Raw genomic sequence first — 17,364 nt, forward strand, 5'->3', positions numbered from 1 at the left:
CAGTGGTTCCAACTGAGAGCTGTCCTGTGGGTTCCTCAAACACCATTATTGTTAATGAGAGAAACCGAGAACATGAGAAGCAGGAGGCCTGGCTGCTGATGGAGCTTCAGAAACTTCGGCGTCAGATTGAAGCTTCTGAGATTCGGATGGTTCAAAGAACTCCTCTTGGAGTGGATCAAGGGTCTGTGCATGACTTTTCAGTCAGAATAAAGGATTTAGAGGTAACTATGGATGTTTTTCTTTGAGCATCTTAAGCTCAGTATGACTCTACTGCAGAGCATGCTGCAGTTGTGTTTCTGATCAGCTGGGAAAGACACACGTCCTGTGCAGAAAATTCTCAGTTGGAAGCTAACCATGATGATTTGAATTGGAGTTTAGCTCCAAAGTAGAAAAAGTTTACTCTTGCCAGTTGTCAGAAGTCAACTTCTGTCAGGCAAAGAATGCAGAAAGTCTGATGTCAAGTGGACATGAGCTCATGTTAAGCCTCACCCAGGATAAGGCAATATTAATATCCTTTTGCATGGACCCCACTTTACTACCAACCTCTGAAGTGCTGTGTCTGGATGCAGAGTGGATAGATGAGGCTTACAAACTCTCTCCCTCTCCCAGTTATTAAGATTTGAAGGAGAATGGAGAGCGAAGATTAGTAAGAGAACTGCTTCAGTCCTCAGTCAAACTGGTTAGATAACAGCAGACTATTTGCATAAGGAGACCAATTGCATATGTGCTGTAGAATGATCATTCAGCCACCAAAAATGTGTAAATCAGGCATTCTCTTTCCTTAGGGTGTGCAGAATGATTCTCAAATAATGGCTGAAACCCTCAATAAGCATAAGGACTTGCTGCCTAACTTCAGAGGCTGTGAAAAGTATGTGTACTTGCAGTCAGAGATAAATGCCCTATTTCAAAAACTGGAAAATATTAATGGCGTTTCTGCTGGCTACTTAGACAGGTAAGACAATGAGGTTAAAGCAATAAATCATTCACTTTCTTCCATAATTCTTAGTCCAGAAACCTGCCTTTTCTTACCAGTAATGTAAAATTACACCTTCTTTCCTACAAATGCTGTACACATGGGTAGAAACAGACACTTACATGAATTTCTTCTCTTTTTCTGGAAGACTTTAAAAAAAAAAGTGAGAATCATGGGTATCACTGAAATTTCTTCTGTATTGTCTATTCTCTTTAACTAATGATCTGCAATTAATTAACAAGAAATTAATTAGAAATACCACCTTTCCTGCCGCAGTCCATAATGGATTTGTCTTGTATTATTTATTTTAGCTTGAATGCACTGAGGTGTCTGCTCCAGATTATTCTACAAACAGAAGATGTGATCAGAGTTTTTGAAGTCAGACTGTCTGAAGAGGAGACTGTTCCTTTGGATCTTGATAAAGTGGAGGCTTATCGGGCTTGTCTAAAGGTGAGAGGCCAAGACCCAAGGATACAGCAAGGCAAAATTTGTAGCTTCCTGCACTGGTCTATTGAGCTAGGTGAAACCCTTCCAAAACGACAGGAAATGGAAATGCTGATCCTGTTGTATTTTGTGACATAGACATACAAAGCTTTTGGAAATTATTGGAAGGAATGTACGGGTTACCACTTCTTTCATTCCCTGGTTGTTGCTGCAATCACAGCAAAGCCAGTGGCATGGAAGGTCTCCATAATCCACTTCTGTACAAAATTATCTGTGCTTGTTTGTATCACTTACGAAGCTAGATTTGAAGGCAATACCTCCTTTCTTCCAAAAAGGCTTGTTAATTGCCCTTGTCATCTAGTGGTAACAAGTAAATCCAAGTATTGTGTGTCCGGGTTTTGCCATAGAGTCCATTTCAAATTTTGCGGTGAGAACCATCCATCTTGTACAGGGAGAGAAGGCAAAGAATAAATGCTTTGCTGAGCACAAAATTGTCTTGCAGAACCAGTCTTTATCTGGCGTTGAGCTGGTCCTTTTGTGCACTGAATGCCTTTGGGAGAGCAGGGACTCTTTCATTCTTTCCTGTTCTTGGGTGTAGTACGGAAAAAGTGTGTAGGTGGCACAAATGGAGCACAGCCAGATTACCTTTTTATCATGTTAAATGAGAGCTGCAGTTCAGTTGTTGGGAATTGTTCTTAGCTGGTGTAAATTTCAGCTACACACACAAAAAAAAAATGCTTGAGCATATTATCGAAGGATGCAGCCATCCCTGTGACTGGGGGATGCAAGACAGACCACTGCCTGCACTGTATATGCCATTTGTTGATACCCCACAGTATGCAAGTATGTGCCCACAAACAAGTGTGTGTGTAAAGAAATGTCTCTCTGGAAGATGTTTATAAAAATGTAAACAGGAAAAAAAAAATCTGTGCAGATTTTTAGATAACATTTAAAAACTGGATATGCCAATCCCGAGGCTTGATTCTACAGCTGTTGCAAGTGCAGGAATCTTTTATACTTCAGTGAAATTGTAACTGCTCTACATGGTTCTGAGAAACTGAAATGTTAGCTATGGAATATGACAGCAGAGGGCTTTGGTTTAGCAAATTGTTTAAGAGTAAGTCTAACTTTAAACACATGCTTAAGTCAAACTCCGTTTACCAAAGTAGGTGTTTCACTTTAAATATATTAAGTCCAGCTGACATCAGCATACATACCTTACTGAATTAGAAACAAAATCTTTAGATCGCAACACATTGTGCATGCTGTTAATAATTAAATTTGAGTATCCTCTCAAGAATAAAATGTATGACAGCATTTTGGTTTTTCTCCAGAAAATGAAAGCAGACCTTAACATGAAGAAGTCACTACTGAATGCCCTGGAAAATGAGCTGCAGAAAACGCTTCAGATTCACTCACAGTCTTGCCAGTCATATACTCTGTATGATATGGACATTGGAAAGTTCTGCGACAAAGTTACCCAGCTGATAGACCGCTGGCAAAGAGCTGATAAGCAGATAGATAACAGGTTTGATAATATTTCCTAATAGCTTCTTCCTTACTGCTATTGCAACTAAGATCATCTTAACAGTGAGTCTGAAAGAACTGATGTGCACTAATCATCACTTCCAGAGGACAAATGATGACTTCAGGGTAATAAGACTAGAGCAACTGTGAATAGGTTGAACATACTTTAAAAGCGATTGTATAAGGTCAGGCAGGAAAATATTCATGTAAATGTGTAACCTATGTGCTAAGGGGATGTTCTAATTATTTTTTTTTTCCTCTTGCTAATGTTCCTTGATTAAGTATTTCTAGTCAGCATTTTCCCCCTCAAACAAAGCAACCATGCTTATTCCTGAATACCCTATACCTGAGAGTTAAAAAGTTAACAGTTAGACTTAGATAAAAAAATCCCAATAATTTTTTTTTTAATTCTTTATTGAACTGAAGGCATATTCTGATTGTTTGTGGGGTGTTTTTGGGGTGGTGTTTGTTTATTTTTACTGCAGGCCAAAATCTAGTCCTATTAATAAAAATTGACTGGTTGCTGGTTGTTTTAGTGAAAATTGAGAACAAGAGTACTGAAGTCGGTGAACTTGATTTTTGTCACTGCAAGGTTTTATCAATCTGTCACTTAGTTGACAGGAAGTGCCAGCCTCTGTGTATTGCAGAGTTACTCAAAAGTGAGACACTAAAAACCCAAGTTGGATGATAAATAACTGGTACAGTTCTCATTTATTTGAAATTTTTGTTCTGAATCTCCTTTTAGAGCTTCCTGTGATTTTACCTAGTTTATTACTGTGTCTTATTTCTGAAAAACGTTTGAAGAGAGAGAAAGAGTACGCACTTTCCATTTTGACAGTTTTCCCTCTTTTTTTCTAGATCATGGGATTTAGAAAGGCAGATCAAACAGCTAAAAACTTACAGAGATCTCTACCAGGCTCTGTGCAAATGGATCTGTGATGCCAAGCGCAGGCAGGATTCTATTGAGTCCATGAAGCTGTGCGATTGCAACGCTATCATGAGATATCTACATGATCAGAAGGTATGCAGCACCTGAATGAGTTGTTTTCAATTGTCGGGATTTTAAATTGTTTTGCTGTTCAGAAAATAATCGGTATCAATGCAGTCTGTGATACAGTGGCCTATTTTGAATTATAAAGTACGTGAGCTACCAAAAAACACCACATGTGTAGAAGGCAGGAGAGGGGAAATATTATTATCCTCATTACTTTCTGTCAGCACTGCTGCAGATTATGAACAAGACCGTTCTTGGCTTCTACATGACCACTGACACTTTTACACACCAGCTTTGAATTAATTCGAGGGACTGTATGATGGTGCAACGTATGGGACAAATTATAGCACAAAAATAAAACATGAGGAAATACATCTGAGCTGAAGTCAAGGAACTGGCCTTCCCCAACTCTGGGGGTTGTTTAGTTGCTAGGTGTTCTTTCTGAGAACAACCTTGTCATGCACAGAAAGCTTGCCATTGTAAAAACTGCACAGCTACAGGTCATGTCAGGTCTCTCTGAGCTTGCAGTGCCTTCTGATGGAGGCAGTGTGTACAGGAGGAAATACTGGCAAATCTTGAGGGAGTGCTTCACAGCTCACTTTTTTTCTTGACAGAACTTGCACAGTGAAATCTGTGGGAAGCGAGACAAAGTTGAGGAGCTTCTCAAGCATGCAGATCAGTGCTCAGCTGCAATTAAGGTACTTGGATTTCAGCATTTTTATGGGGTGTGGTTTTTCATGGTCAGGTGCATCCCATTGTCTCTGCTCTGCTGGCAGGTGAAATGTCAACTCCCTGCTGTGTGTGCACAGAAACTGCTGGGGTGAAGCACTTGTTAAAAAAAATAAGGGAATAAAGAACAGATTGGTAGTTTAGGAATTAGGTCTGATTAGGATCTGGTCTAGGAGGCAAGAGAAATGCAGATTAGCAGGAGGAATGGTGTGCAATAGCCATGAAAACCAATAAAATACACAGGGAATGGTTTTGTGGTCTTTGCGTTTTTGCCACCTTTATATTCATGCTTTCTCCAGACCAATCTTACTTTCTGTGACAAAGAGCTTACTATATACGTGGCGTGGTGTCTGTGATATGGAAGAGGTACAGAGACAGTTATTTCTGATGAAGTTTTGGTTGATAACAGTACCTGGACCAGTTGCTCCCATGCATCTTTTTCACCTCCGGGTAACCCTCAACTAATGGAAACACGTATCTTCCCTTTTTTGTAAAACGTTTTTTCTCTTTTTCCCTTTGTCATTCTCCTCCATGAGTGTCCACAGTGGTACTTGAACTGATGAGCGTCTGTTTATGATAGAATAAACATGGCCAGGGATATAAACAAAGGAAAACATAGCTTTTTATTAAAAAAACCCACAAAACCAAAACAAACACAAAACTTTATTTGCATTTTAGGAAATCCAGATTCCCAGAGATTTCCTTTGAGAGTTGCTAAATGGGTCTTAACCTTTCCCTGTTGTTTTACAGGATTATGAACTACAGGTTGCTTCCTACAGTTCTGGATTAGAAACATTGCTCAACATACCTATCAAGAAGAGTGTAGTTCAGTCTCCTGCAGTGCTGATTCTGCAAGAGGTAACTTACTTTCCTCTCCATCAATCTTTTAAATACATTTATTTGTCCGTGTGACCCATTGTGAGTCATATCCAGCTGTACTCTAATAATTAGCACTGTCATTGCTAATGTGTACTAAGCACGTAAGCACAAGGAATTGGTGCAGAATAGTTGCTGTGCTGTAAAATCATACTTGGGCTCATTTAGACAGTAGATTAGCCCTCAGGAATTTACCTCATTCCTATTCAGTGTCCATTGCATACATATTGTGAGAAAGTAAGATTCATGCCCCAAGTGGTTTAGTCACTTTCAACCTGGGAATTAACCACTATTACAAGTTTAACTTAGGTTACTTATGACTGTCAGACAGGAAGAGCATGATGAACCAGGAGATGAAGCCTTGGATTTGATATCACAGCAGCCGTGGGGGAAAATAATATTGAAAAAGGTGTGGTTTTATCAGAAGGGAGAATTTCTACATTTGGGGTCCCCAGAAAGTCATGTGAATTTGTGAGGAGGAGAATTTCCTTTTTACTTTGTCAAATGATACGTTTTCTCAGGTGGATTGGAATCCTTTAAATGATCTGAGACATAGGTGTGTTCATATCTAACCCTGTAGAACAAGGTGCTAACAATTCTCTTTCTTTTCAAGGCTAGCGAGGCTCAGTCTCGCTACATAGAGCTTCTTACAAGATCAGGAGATTACTACAGATTCTTAAGTGAAATGTTAAAGAGCATGGAGGACTTGAAGGTAATCTGACTCTTATTTTCTTTAGCTTCTATTTTTATCGGAGGTTAGCAAGCTTTAACTGATCAAAGACTTTCTGCTTAAGTACAGTGCAAAACAGTCCGCAAAACTAAATCCTGAGCTCAGTGGTGTCCCATGAAGGAGGCATATAAGCAGTTCCATACATCTTTTGTCAAAGAGTACAGTACCTTGCAAAGTTACCTCCAAGATCATGTGTCAGCTTGAGAACATAAGCCTTCTTGGTAATTAGGAAGTGTTCATCAAAGCACGCAAGAGGTCCTTCTCAGCCCATCAAGAGCCTTGACCTCAATGAGAGTACAGTTATCTCGGTGCTTAAAACTTGCTCCTCATGGTTAAGGGCCACAACTCATTTCAGGCCATATTTACGGTGTTTCAAATGGAAACACAAACTCCTGATTTGATTCAGCTCAGTGGAAACAGAGGCCCATTTCAGAGGTCACATATATGGAATGTGAATCACCTCTTTGAAAATTGTGGAGGTTCTAAATGAGGCTATTCAGTGCTTTGCTTATGAACTCTTGGTACATCAGATTTTACTATATTGTATCTCCCTCCCTCCATCAACTACCACTTCCCCTCTGAATGTCATTATGCCAATTTCTGAATAAGGTTTGACTCTGAATAAATAAGGATTCCAGAATTTGTCTTGACGACATTACATTAAAAAGAATTTTGAGCTCTCATTGAAGCAGAGAAAAAAAGCTTTTTAAATTGTCAGTGTTACAAATGTATATTGTATTGCATGTGATGATTTTGAAACAGTTGTCACAAATGTTGATGTGGGGTTTTTTTATTTGTTTTTCTGCTATCGTTTTGCAGATGAAAAACACCAAAATTGAACTCCTGGAAGAAGAACTCAGGCTTGCCAGGGATTCAAATTCAGAGACAAGCAACAAACATAAATTCCTGGAGCAAAATCTGCAGAAGTACCAGATGGACATTTCTCAGCTCAAGGCAAAGCTGATGAGTTTGGAGGAAATGAAAAGACAAGCTGAAATGGATGGAAATTCTGCTAAGCAAAACCTGGACAAATGCTATGCCCAAATAAAGGATCTAAATGACAGAATAACCAGGCTGACTTATGAGACTGAAGATGAGAAAAGGAAAAGGAAGTTGCTGGAGGATAGATATGAGCAGCAGAAGAATGACTATGACCAACTGCAGAAAACAAGACAAAACGAGAAAGACAGCCTTGGTTGGCAAAAGTTAGAGTCTGAGAAGGTCATCAAGGAGAAGGAGTACGAGATAGAAAGATTAAGGGTTCTTCTTCAGGACGAAGGCACACGGAAGAGGGAATATGAAAATGAGCTGGCTAAGGTAAGAAACCAGTTTAGCGAGGAGATGAGTAATTTAAAGAACAAGTATGAAACAGAAATTAATATTAAGAAGACCACAATCCAGCAGATAGCTGCACAGAAAGATGATGATGCAAAAGGCCTCAGAGCCCAGGTTGACAGACTGACAAGAGAAAACAGAGACCTTAAGGATGAGATTGTGAGGCTGAACGATGCCATTCTGCAAACAACAGATCAACGGAGGAGGGCAGAAGAAGATGCTCTTCAGCACAAGGCTTGCAGTTCTGAGGTGTCACAACAAAAGCATCAGTTAGAGCTGGAGCTGAAACAAATCATTCAGCTTCGTGGTGAAGACAACTCAAGATACAAGCAGGCTCTTGAGGAAGCTGCCTCAACTATTCAGGATAAAACTAAGGAGCTGGAAAGGCTAAAGGTTCAGCTTCAGGAAGAGGCTAAAAGCCGATGGGAACTTGAAAATGAATTGGCTAAGGTAAGGAACAGTTATGATGAGGAAATTATTAGTTTAAAGAACAAATATGAAACTGAGATTAATATCACAAAGACCACAATTCACCAGGTCACCATGCAAAAGGAAGAGGACACAAGTAATTATAGAACACAACTTGATAATGCCATGAGAGAAAATAGGAATTTATGTGAGGAAATTAGGAGACTGAAGAATACAATAAGTCAGACAACAGATAATCTACGGAAAATAGAAGAGAACGCTCAGCAGCAGAAGGCAGCTGGCTCAGAGCTTTCTCAGAAGAAACAGCAGCTGGAGATTGAGCTAAAACAAGTTATTCAGAGGCACTCTGATGAAAGCATGCGGTACAAACAGTCGCTTGATGATGCTTCTAAGACCATTAAGGAAAGAAACAAAGAGATTGAAAGGCTGAGAAAGTTGTTGGATGTAGAAACAAGTCAGAGAAAAGAACTAGAGGATGAGAACAGTCAGTTAAAAAGAGTCCAGTTTGACCTGCAGAAAGCAAACACAAGTGCAACTGAGACAATCAACAAGCTGAGGATCCAAGAGCAGGAACTGGCCAGACTGAAAATTGACTATGAAAGAGTTTCACAAGAGAAGAAAGGCAGGGATCAAGAAAGTGCAAAGTTCCAGAGCACTGTAAAAGACTTGCAAATCCAGAAACATAAGCTGGAGGAGGAACTTTGCAGGCAGAATAAAAATGTAATGGAGGAGACGTCCAGGAGGAAGAAACTGGAGGAGGAAATAGAAGGCATGAGGAGATCTCTCAGAGAGCAATCGGTTAAAATAACTAATCTCACACAGCAGATAGAGGAAGTGTCTATTGTAAAGAAGAGGAATGAAGATGACCTTAGACACCAAAGAGAAGTATTAGATGGTCATGTGAGAGAGAAGCAGAGATACATGGAGGAAATCCGAAAATACACATCTGATATCGAGACTTTACGCCGTCAGTTGGTCCAAGAACAGGAGCAATTGAAACAGGCTCACCTACGATATGAGCACTTACAGAAAACCTCTGAGGAGAAAAGCAAAAACTTGAATGAGTGCAAAATAGAAATTGAAAGGCTTCAGTCTCTCACTGAGAACCTAACCAAGGAACACTTGTTACTGGAGGAAGAGCTGCGAAATGTTAGATTGGAGTACGATGACCTCAGAATGGTCAGAAGTGAAGTTGATGAGAAAAATACTGCCATTGCTGAACTAAAGAATCAGCTTCAGACGAGCAGCAAGCAAACCCTGGAACTTCAGGGGTTGATTAATGATTTACAGAAAGAAAGGGAAAAATTGAGACAGGAAATTGAAAAATTCCAAAAGCAAGCTCTAGAGGTATTCACACATATTTTGATCCCGGCTTTACTGTCTCTCAGATATATAATTAATTGCAGTGTCCATTTGAATCAGCTTAATTCACACTTTGCTGTTTAAGTTCACTGTGCTTGTGACTAATATCCCCTTTATGGCCCTTCCCCGGTTCATTTTTAAACAAAAATGGCAGGATTTGGCCACTTTCTTAGCCTCTTTACTCCCTGGGAGCTGTGCTAGGGAGCCATAAACTGTCTTACTGTCTAGCTGAGCCTTGTTCTCAGCACTTGCCCCAGGAGAAACCCTGGGTCTGTGCTAGTCTCCACAAAACCATCCTAGGGGAAGATGAGAGTACATGGAGTACCACGGTGCTTTAGCTGTACCCTGCTGGCTGTGTGCTTCCCCAGGCTGTTTCAGCCAGGATGGGTTAATGCAGTCCTTTGAGGCTGACCTGAGTGGTATCACAAGCTAAACCAGCTAAAAACACCAGAACCAACGAGCTATCAAAGTGCTGCCTTAGCTGGGTAAAGTGTTGACTACAAGTGAGGATTAAAGATGATGTCAGCTGTACCTAAGGTACTTGAAGTCTACATTTCATTGACTGTTTTGGAGATTTATGTTCCTAAGTCACTAAGGGCACTTGCAAATTTTACTATTGGCCCTTACTTCTTAAACTTGAGGTGACAGCATAAACAAGTTAAAGAAAACATTTTTTCATATTTCATTCTTCTGCCTGGTTTCCTGTCCAAAGACCTACTGTTTAAATTTTTATACAAGTGAGCACTTGTGAAAATGTTTCTTTGCTTTTTCCGATACTTGCCCTTCATATTTCTTTTCTCATTACCACTCTCAGCTATTCTTTCTTTTATTCAGTTTTTCTTTCCTTTATTTTAAAAATCTTAATACTGACTTTTAAAAAATACTAACATTTGGGATTATTTGACATCTGTGCATATATATATGCATGTATTACAAATATATAAACTTCAGTTTAATATGGGTGGCATACAAATGTGCATGCTTGTAGGTGTTTGTGTATGCATATATATATATGAAGACATTAAGCAAATTAAAATGTAAAGCAACAAAGGTAAAATTGTTTGGAGTAGCATGTGAAACTAATAGGAAGGCAAAAATTGAGTCATATATTTCCTTTTTATCCATGTATAACCAGTCCTTAGCTGATACAAATCCACCCAGGTTAGTAGGACTATGCTAGGGTACATCTGCTGAGCATCAGGCTCTTTATGAGTCTTGAATGCTCTGTGTGTGTGTAGGTGTATTATGAAGAGTATTAAAAAGTTTTAAAGATCCAACTAAATCAGCAGAAAATCAAGGCTATGGGTAACAGAATGGAGTCTCCAGTGGTACTATGTACCCCGCATGAAGGGACAATGTACCTTCACTGGTTTACATGTATCTGTGGTTTTGGGTAAGCACACTGCTGTGACTAGAATGTTTTCCAGTGGCAGCTTGCTGCAGGTTAAATGATAGGCTGAAGAGCATTCTAAGTGGAGAGCATAACTCTAACCAGCATAAACTCTAACCATCCTCTCTTGGTTTATTTCTTCTTTAAAATTGTAGGCATCCAATAGGATTCAAGAATCCAAAAATCAGTATAGTCACATTATGCAAGAAAGAGAAACCTTGCTGATAAAAATGAGTGCTTTGGAGCAAGACAAAGCCAGGCTGCAGAGATTAGAAGAGGAGCTGAACCGTTTGAAAGTTACCCTGGAATCAGAGTCTCGTTTGAAGCAACGCCTGGAAAGTGAGAAACAACAAATCCTGAATGACCTCAATCAGTGGAAAAGCCAGCACTCCCGGACAGAGGAATCCATAAGGAAGATCCAGTGTGAGAGAGAGAAGAGCGAGAGGGAGAAGAACACCCTGAGGAGCGAGATTGAAAGGCTGCAGATGGAGATCAAACGGATCGAGGAGAGATACCGGTGCCGACTGGAAGAGACCGCTGTCAAAAACCAGTCAGAGTTGGAGTCCGAGCGTCTCAGGCTACAAAGAGAGATTGAGAAGCTCAAGCAACGCCCGTATGGGTCCCACAGATCTACGCAGACTGAGGAAGACTTTTGTATTGATGCCTCCAAGTTGCTGTTCAGTGGGCTGCGGAAGAAAATCACAGCAATGCAGTTGTATGAGTGTCAACTGATAGACAAACTCACACTGGATAAACTGCTGAAGGGGCAAAGGTCAGTGGAAGAAGTTGCGGCTGACATTGAACCCTACCTCAAAGGGGCAGGTGCTATTGCAGGGGTGTCTCTTTCGCCCAGACAGAAGTACTCTTTTGTTGAGGCCAAACGGAATCAGCTGCTTACAGCAGAAAATGCAGTCCTGCTCTTAGAAGCCCAGGCAGCAACAGGAGGTGTGATAGACCCACACCGAAATGAGATGTTAACAGTGGACAGCGCTATTGCCAGAGATCTGATCGACTTCGATGACCGAGAACAAATCTATACAGCGGAAAAGGCTATTACAGGATTTAAAGATCCTTTCTCAGGCAAAACTGTGCCAGTGTCTGAAGCCATCAAGAAAAACTTGGTTGACAGAGAAACTGGGATCCGACTGCTTGAAGCCCAGCTGGCTGTAGGAGGGATTGTTGATCCTGTCAACAGTGTTTTCTTACCCAAGGATATAGCTTTATCCCGTGGGTTGATTGACAAAGACCTGTACAGGATCCTAAACAACTGCCAAGGCACTACAAAGAACTTCATTGATCCCACCACCAAAAAGGCAGTCACTTACATGCAGCTGAAGGAAAAATGTAGGATTGAGCCACACACAGGTCTACTCCTCCTCCCAGTGCAGAAGAGGAGTATGTCATTCCAAGGGATCAGGCAGCCTGTCTCAGCAGATGCACTGCTCGAGGCTGGAATTATTAAGGAATCGACAAGGAATGACTTGGAAAGAGGTGCAATTACAGTGGAAGAAGTGAGTGAAAGAATTATTGATTTCCTTCAGGGTTCTAGCTGTATTGCAGGGATCTACAATGAGGCTACTAAAGAGAAACTTGGCATTTACCAGGCTATGAAAATAGGTTTGGTTAGACCGGGGACAGCCCTTGAACTCCTAGAAGCCCAGGCAGCCACAGGGTTCATAGTGGATCCTGTCAGCAATGTGAGGCTGCCCGTTGAGGAGGCTTACAAAAGAGGCCTTGTTGGAATTGAATTTAAAGAGAAACTTCTCTCTGCTGAAAGAGCTGTCACTGGGTACAAAGACCCAGAAACTGGAAACATCATTTCTCTGTTTCAAGCAATGAACAAAGAGCTCATAGAGAGAGGCCATGGAATTCGTTTGCTGGAGGCCCAGATTGCTACCGGAGGAATCATTGACCCCAAAGAGAGCTATCGCTTGCCAGTAGAGACGGCCTATAAGCGTGGCTACTTCAATGAAGAGCTCAACCAGATCCTTAGTGATCCAAGTGATGACACCAAAGGGTTCTTTGATCCCAACACAGAGGAGAACTTGACCTATTTGCAGCTGAAAGAAAGATGCATAAAGGATGAAGCAACCGGGCTCTGCCTTCTGCCTCTGAGAGAGAAGAAGAAGGTGGTTCACACCTCTCAGAAGAACACTCTTAGGAAGCGTCGCGTTGTCATTGTAGATCCAGAAACAAACAGGGAAATGTCTGTGCAGGAGGCATACAGCAAAGGCCTCATAGATTATGACACCTATACAGAACTAGCTGAACAGGAGTGTGAGTGGGAAGAAATAACTATTACAGGATCAGATGGTAGCAGTAGAGTAGTCCTTGTTGACAGAAAAACAGGTAGCCAGTATGACATCCAAGATGCTATTGATAAAGGTCTGGTTGAGAGGAAGTTTTTTGACCAGTACCGTTCTGGCAGTTTAAGCCTGACACAGTTTGCAGACATGATTTCCTGCCGTAATGGCACTGATGAGGTGTTTCGGCATGAGTCGGTGACTCGGTCTCCCACAGTGCTGAGTGTCAGGAGTTCTTCCTCGCTGATCAGGAGCGGTTCTTTCTCAGAGACCCCAGAGGAGTGCAGTCCCATTGCAGCCATATTTGACACAGAAAACTTGGAGAAAATCTCCATTTCAGAAGCTATACAGCGGGGCATTGTGGATAGCATCACTGGACAACGGTTACTTGAAGCCCAGGCCTGCACAGGGGGCATAATATGCCCTACCACAGGCCAGAGGCTTTCGCTTCAGGAAGCCGCTAGTCAAGGCATCATTGATCAGGATATGGCTACACGGCTCAAACCAGCCCAGAAGGCCTTCATAGGGTTCGAAGGCATAAAGGGCGGACGCAAGAGGATGTCAGCAGCTGAAGCAGTGAAGGAAAAATGGTTACCTTATGAGGCGGGGCAGCGGTTCCTTGAATTCCAGTACCTCACTGGAGGTCTTGTGGATCCAGAAGTGCGTGGAAGAATAAGCACTGAAGAAGCCATTAGGAATGGATTGATTGATGGTCGTGCTGCCCAGAAATTGCAAGACACAAACAGCTATCCCAAAATTCTGACCTGCCCCAAGACCAAACTGAAAATATCCTACAAAGATGCAATGAATCGGTCAATGGTGGAAGACATCACTGGGCTTAAACTCTTGGAAGCAGCATCCGTTTCATCGAAAGGCATATCCAGTCCCTACAATGTCTCCTCGGCACCTGGCTCTCGCTCTGGCTCTCGCTCTGGCTCACGTTCAGGCTCACGCAGTGGGTCTAGGAGGGGAAGTTTTGATGCATCAGCAAGCTCTTCATATTCTTACTCGTACTCAACCTTCAGCAGTGGGTCTATTGGGCGCTAATAACAAGTGAGGGAATGTGTCTGCATTTTAGTATCATTTAGATTATTCTATATCCCCTTTCCTAAAAAACCTCCAACAACAACAAAGCAACCCAAAGCAAAACCCTTCTTTTCTGGGTGTGTTCAATTTCTCTTCTGAAAAAGCTGTAAAATGCTTGAATGCAAATTTATGGAATATAGATGAGGGGATGCAACAAGTAGTATTTGTGGACTTTGAGTTTTGGTTCCCATTTCCTTTTAGTGTTTGGATTTTAATTGGTCTCTGTATATTTTAAATACTCTGTCATGTCCTTTCTGTTATCTGTAACTGTCAACCCATAACCTGATAACTGAGGTTTGAAAGTCTTGCAATAGTTAATTTTTTTCCACATAGATCTTTTAAAATTTGCTATTATGAAGAAAAAAATATTAAGAATATGGACAAAAACATGCCTTCAATATTGGTTTAGAATTTATACAATAAAATGAAAAGCTCTGTTTTCCAGATGTTCTACTTCTCTATGTTTGGCTAGACATTTTCTTAAGTATAACTTGGTGGATATAAAGGGCTATTATTAGGCTGGGCTTTTGTTTTACTGTTACCCATATATATTTTCTACTGTTTTGCTTGATTTCTGTGTAACAAGAGAACAAAGAATCTAACCGCACCAAGTGAGCTATTCTGGGCAATAAACTTTTGAAGTTTTAAAGTGTTTGTTGTGTGCTTATTAACTTTTGCGATGGACATTCCTGGAGGTACAGATTAGAGAAAGAAACATTTTAAAAAGTAACAAGTACTAGCTTTGTCATAAAAGTAGTGTATACGTGCATTATTTTTCATTATGCTGATCCACATTTTTATGAATGTGGACTTCTGATTCTGCATTTTCAGTAGGAAAATGAGGGTAGCACCACCAACAGAAGCTACGCCCCTACAAGCAGAAAGCCAGTCTCCACAGTTGGTTATAGACTTGATGATGACCAGAATCATATTTCTTCTGCTCGTGATCCAGCCCATTGTCTTTGCAGCTACGAGGGACTGAGTCAGTTTTCTGCCTTGCACATCAGTTTAACTTGGGATAATGACCAGAACAAAGATACAGTGATGAGGCTTAGCCGACTAGTATGGTGACGCAGGAGGATCTTTCAAAACCTGAACAATCGCCTCCTGTAATGTCCTCCCAGCTCCTCCTGCTGGCTCCTGAAAGCCTAGGTTGAGAAAATAGTCTATCAATGACGCCTTGCTGTTGGCAGCCTGCTGACTCTTTTTGTAGAGCTGAGAAACCAGAGCAGAACTAAGTGACAACAGGATTACAGGACACAATGTGGTTTGAAACCACTTCAGCTGCCATGAATGTTCTTCAGCCAGAGCAGAAAATTATTTGTATATATAAAGATTGTCCTGTCCTCTCCTGTTTGCCACACAGCACAGATGCCTCTGGGAAGGCGTTACATTCTTAGCAGGGTAATCACTCAAAAGAATTTAATACAGCTTTAGACAACTGCTAGTACAGAGCTTTAATGAAAAAAATGTTGGTATAATTTGCCAGTACCTGAAATAAATTCTTCCTCTAAGTAGTTGAAAGTGTTACCTGAAGCACATACGTGCTTTTAGCCGTGTACCATGTAGCAACTCCACCTGTCTATGAATTTTTATCAGTTGCTACAGATACAAGCTTATGGGTACAAATGCCAATCGCTGTTAATGATGCTGCCTAGTTTTTGTAGCATGTTCCTTTTCCTGCAGTAAGGGATAGCATGGGTTTTGATACTGCTGTCTCTGGCTGAAGTGTACCTTCTACCCTGAAAAGCATTTCCAGTGTTTTCTGAAGATGAGAGCTGTGTATAAAATCTCTGCCATATAGAAAGTGTCCTTGGTTACTGGACTAAGACATTAAATGGACTGGAACAAGTCAGTGGCAGAGATCTCTACACAAAACAGGTGAGAAAGTGCATCCCGTGCCTCAGGAAACTCCAGCGCTTCAGAGGTTTCTCTCTACAGCTGAAGCTCGTTAGCTGTACTGTAGAGGAAGGGCTGGTGTCTGAATGGCTTTCTGGTTGCTAGAGAGAAGCAGCTCTGCAAAAACAGTCACTGCCGTATTTAATCCCAAGCTGTTTCTGCAGTTTTAAACAGTCCGGAGGTTCCCGGGCTCTACAGTAAAGGACTGGGCTTAACGTTTTGCACAAGACATCCCTGGCACCTCTGGTAGGTGGTTTAAGGCTCCATCTTCACGTTGCCTTTTTTTTACTGCTGGATCTACCTTCTGTGTGTGGTGGCCTAGATATAAGACCATCTCCCAGAAATTACGATGACATTGTTTTCTCCTTGCGTACGCTCCGGCAGCAGATGCTAGCGTGACGTTAGTCAGCGGTGGCCTTACGTGGCCGGAGGTGTTCGGTGCAGGAGACCCGGGTGCCCAGGGCCAGAGTAGCAGCTGGGCCAGAGTAGGCAGCAGGTGGGGCAGGATACTGGTAACATGGGGTGCTAACGAGGCAAGTGGAGGGTTTCCCTCCACCATAAAAAGGTGCTGAGGGAAGAGCTTAAGGAAGAGCCTCCAGAGCTGAAGTTTGGCAGTTGCTGTGGGGAGGTCAGCCAGCAGAGAGAGGCCATGGCAGGTGAGTGCATCCAGGAGAGGAGAGTGGTTTGTGGCGATGGCTGGTGTTGGTGAGATGGGAGAGCTGTGCCTGGGGTTTGAGGAGCAGCCAGGCTGTGGTTTGTTACGTGGTGGGCATGCAGAGATGGGTGTGGGGCTGCTGCTGTGGAGTTGGGGCAGGACGTTCATGGGCTCTGTACCCCTCTTCCCCCAAAGGCAGAATGAACCATGTTCATGCATGCGAAGACAGACTGGCAACTTTGGATGATTGCTGCTGCTGAGACTGTAATTCTTAGTATTGAAAAACTGGAATAAACTTGTTGGTCCTGCCTGTGGCTGCAAGCACTTCCCCGTGCAGGAGTGCTGGGCTGGCTGTACCCATCAGCAGCCTTGTGGTCTTAGTCAGTCCTTGGAACTAGCTGTCTCCTGCTTCCTCCCTGTGCCTTGGGGTAGGTGATGCTCACCCTGTTCGATGGCAAATGGTTGCCCAGTGTGCTGACTCGGCTGCTATGGCTGGGGAGGGCTCAGTCGCTGTCGGGGTCAGCTCCCTAGAGAATTGGGCTTTGCTCTGAGCAAGACTGGAATTTATTTCTGAGAGTTTCATTGACTGATTTGATGGTCTTGATGTTGTAAGCTTTCTGTCCTTTGGCTTG

At 42.0% G+C, this 17,364-nt stretch overlaps 1 protein-coding gene across 1 annotated transcript in view; it reads left to right on the top strand.

The window, feature by feature from the left end:
* Positions 1-14,139, top strand: part of DSP (desmoplakin) — a gene marked incomplete at its 3' end in the record, with an annotated part of 38,592 nt that extends 24,453 nt beyond the window's left edge. The window contains exons 15-24 of the mRNA XM_081996900.1: positions 4-221; positions 786-952; positions 1,285-1,423; positions 2,752-2,945; positions 3,803-3,965; positions 4,553-4,636; positions 5,418-5,525; positions 6,157-6,255; positions 7,093-9,384; positions 10,945-14,139. Of these exons, the coding sequence (XP_081853026.1) occupies positions 4-221; positions 786-952; positions 1,285-1,423; positions 2,752-2,945; positions 3,803-3,965; positions 4,553-4,636; positions 5,418-5,525; positions 6,157-6,255; positions 7,093-9,384; positions 10,945-14,139 (6,659 nt within the window). The remainder of the gene's footprint in view (positions 1-3; positions 222-785; positions 953-1,284; positions 1,424-2,751; positions 2,946-3,802; positions 3,966-4,552; positions 4,637-5,417; positions 5,526-6,156; positions 6,256-7,092; positions 9,385-10,944) is intronic.
* Between the last annotated feature and the right edge of the window lie 3,225 nt (positions 14,140-17,364).

Source organism: Phaethon aethereus (genome assembly GCF_964289735.1).
Source record: "Phaethon aethereus genome assembly, chromosome: 2".
NCBI classification, from domain to species: Eukaryota; Metazoa; Chordata; class Aves; order Phaethontiformes; family Phaethontidae; genus Phaethon; species Phaethon aethereus.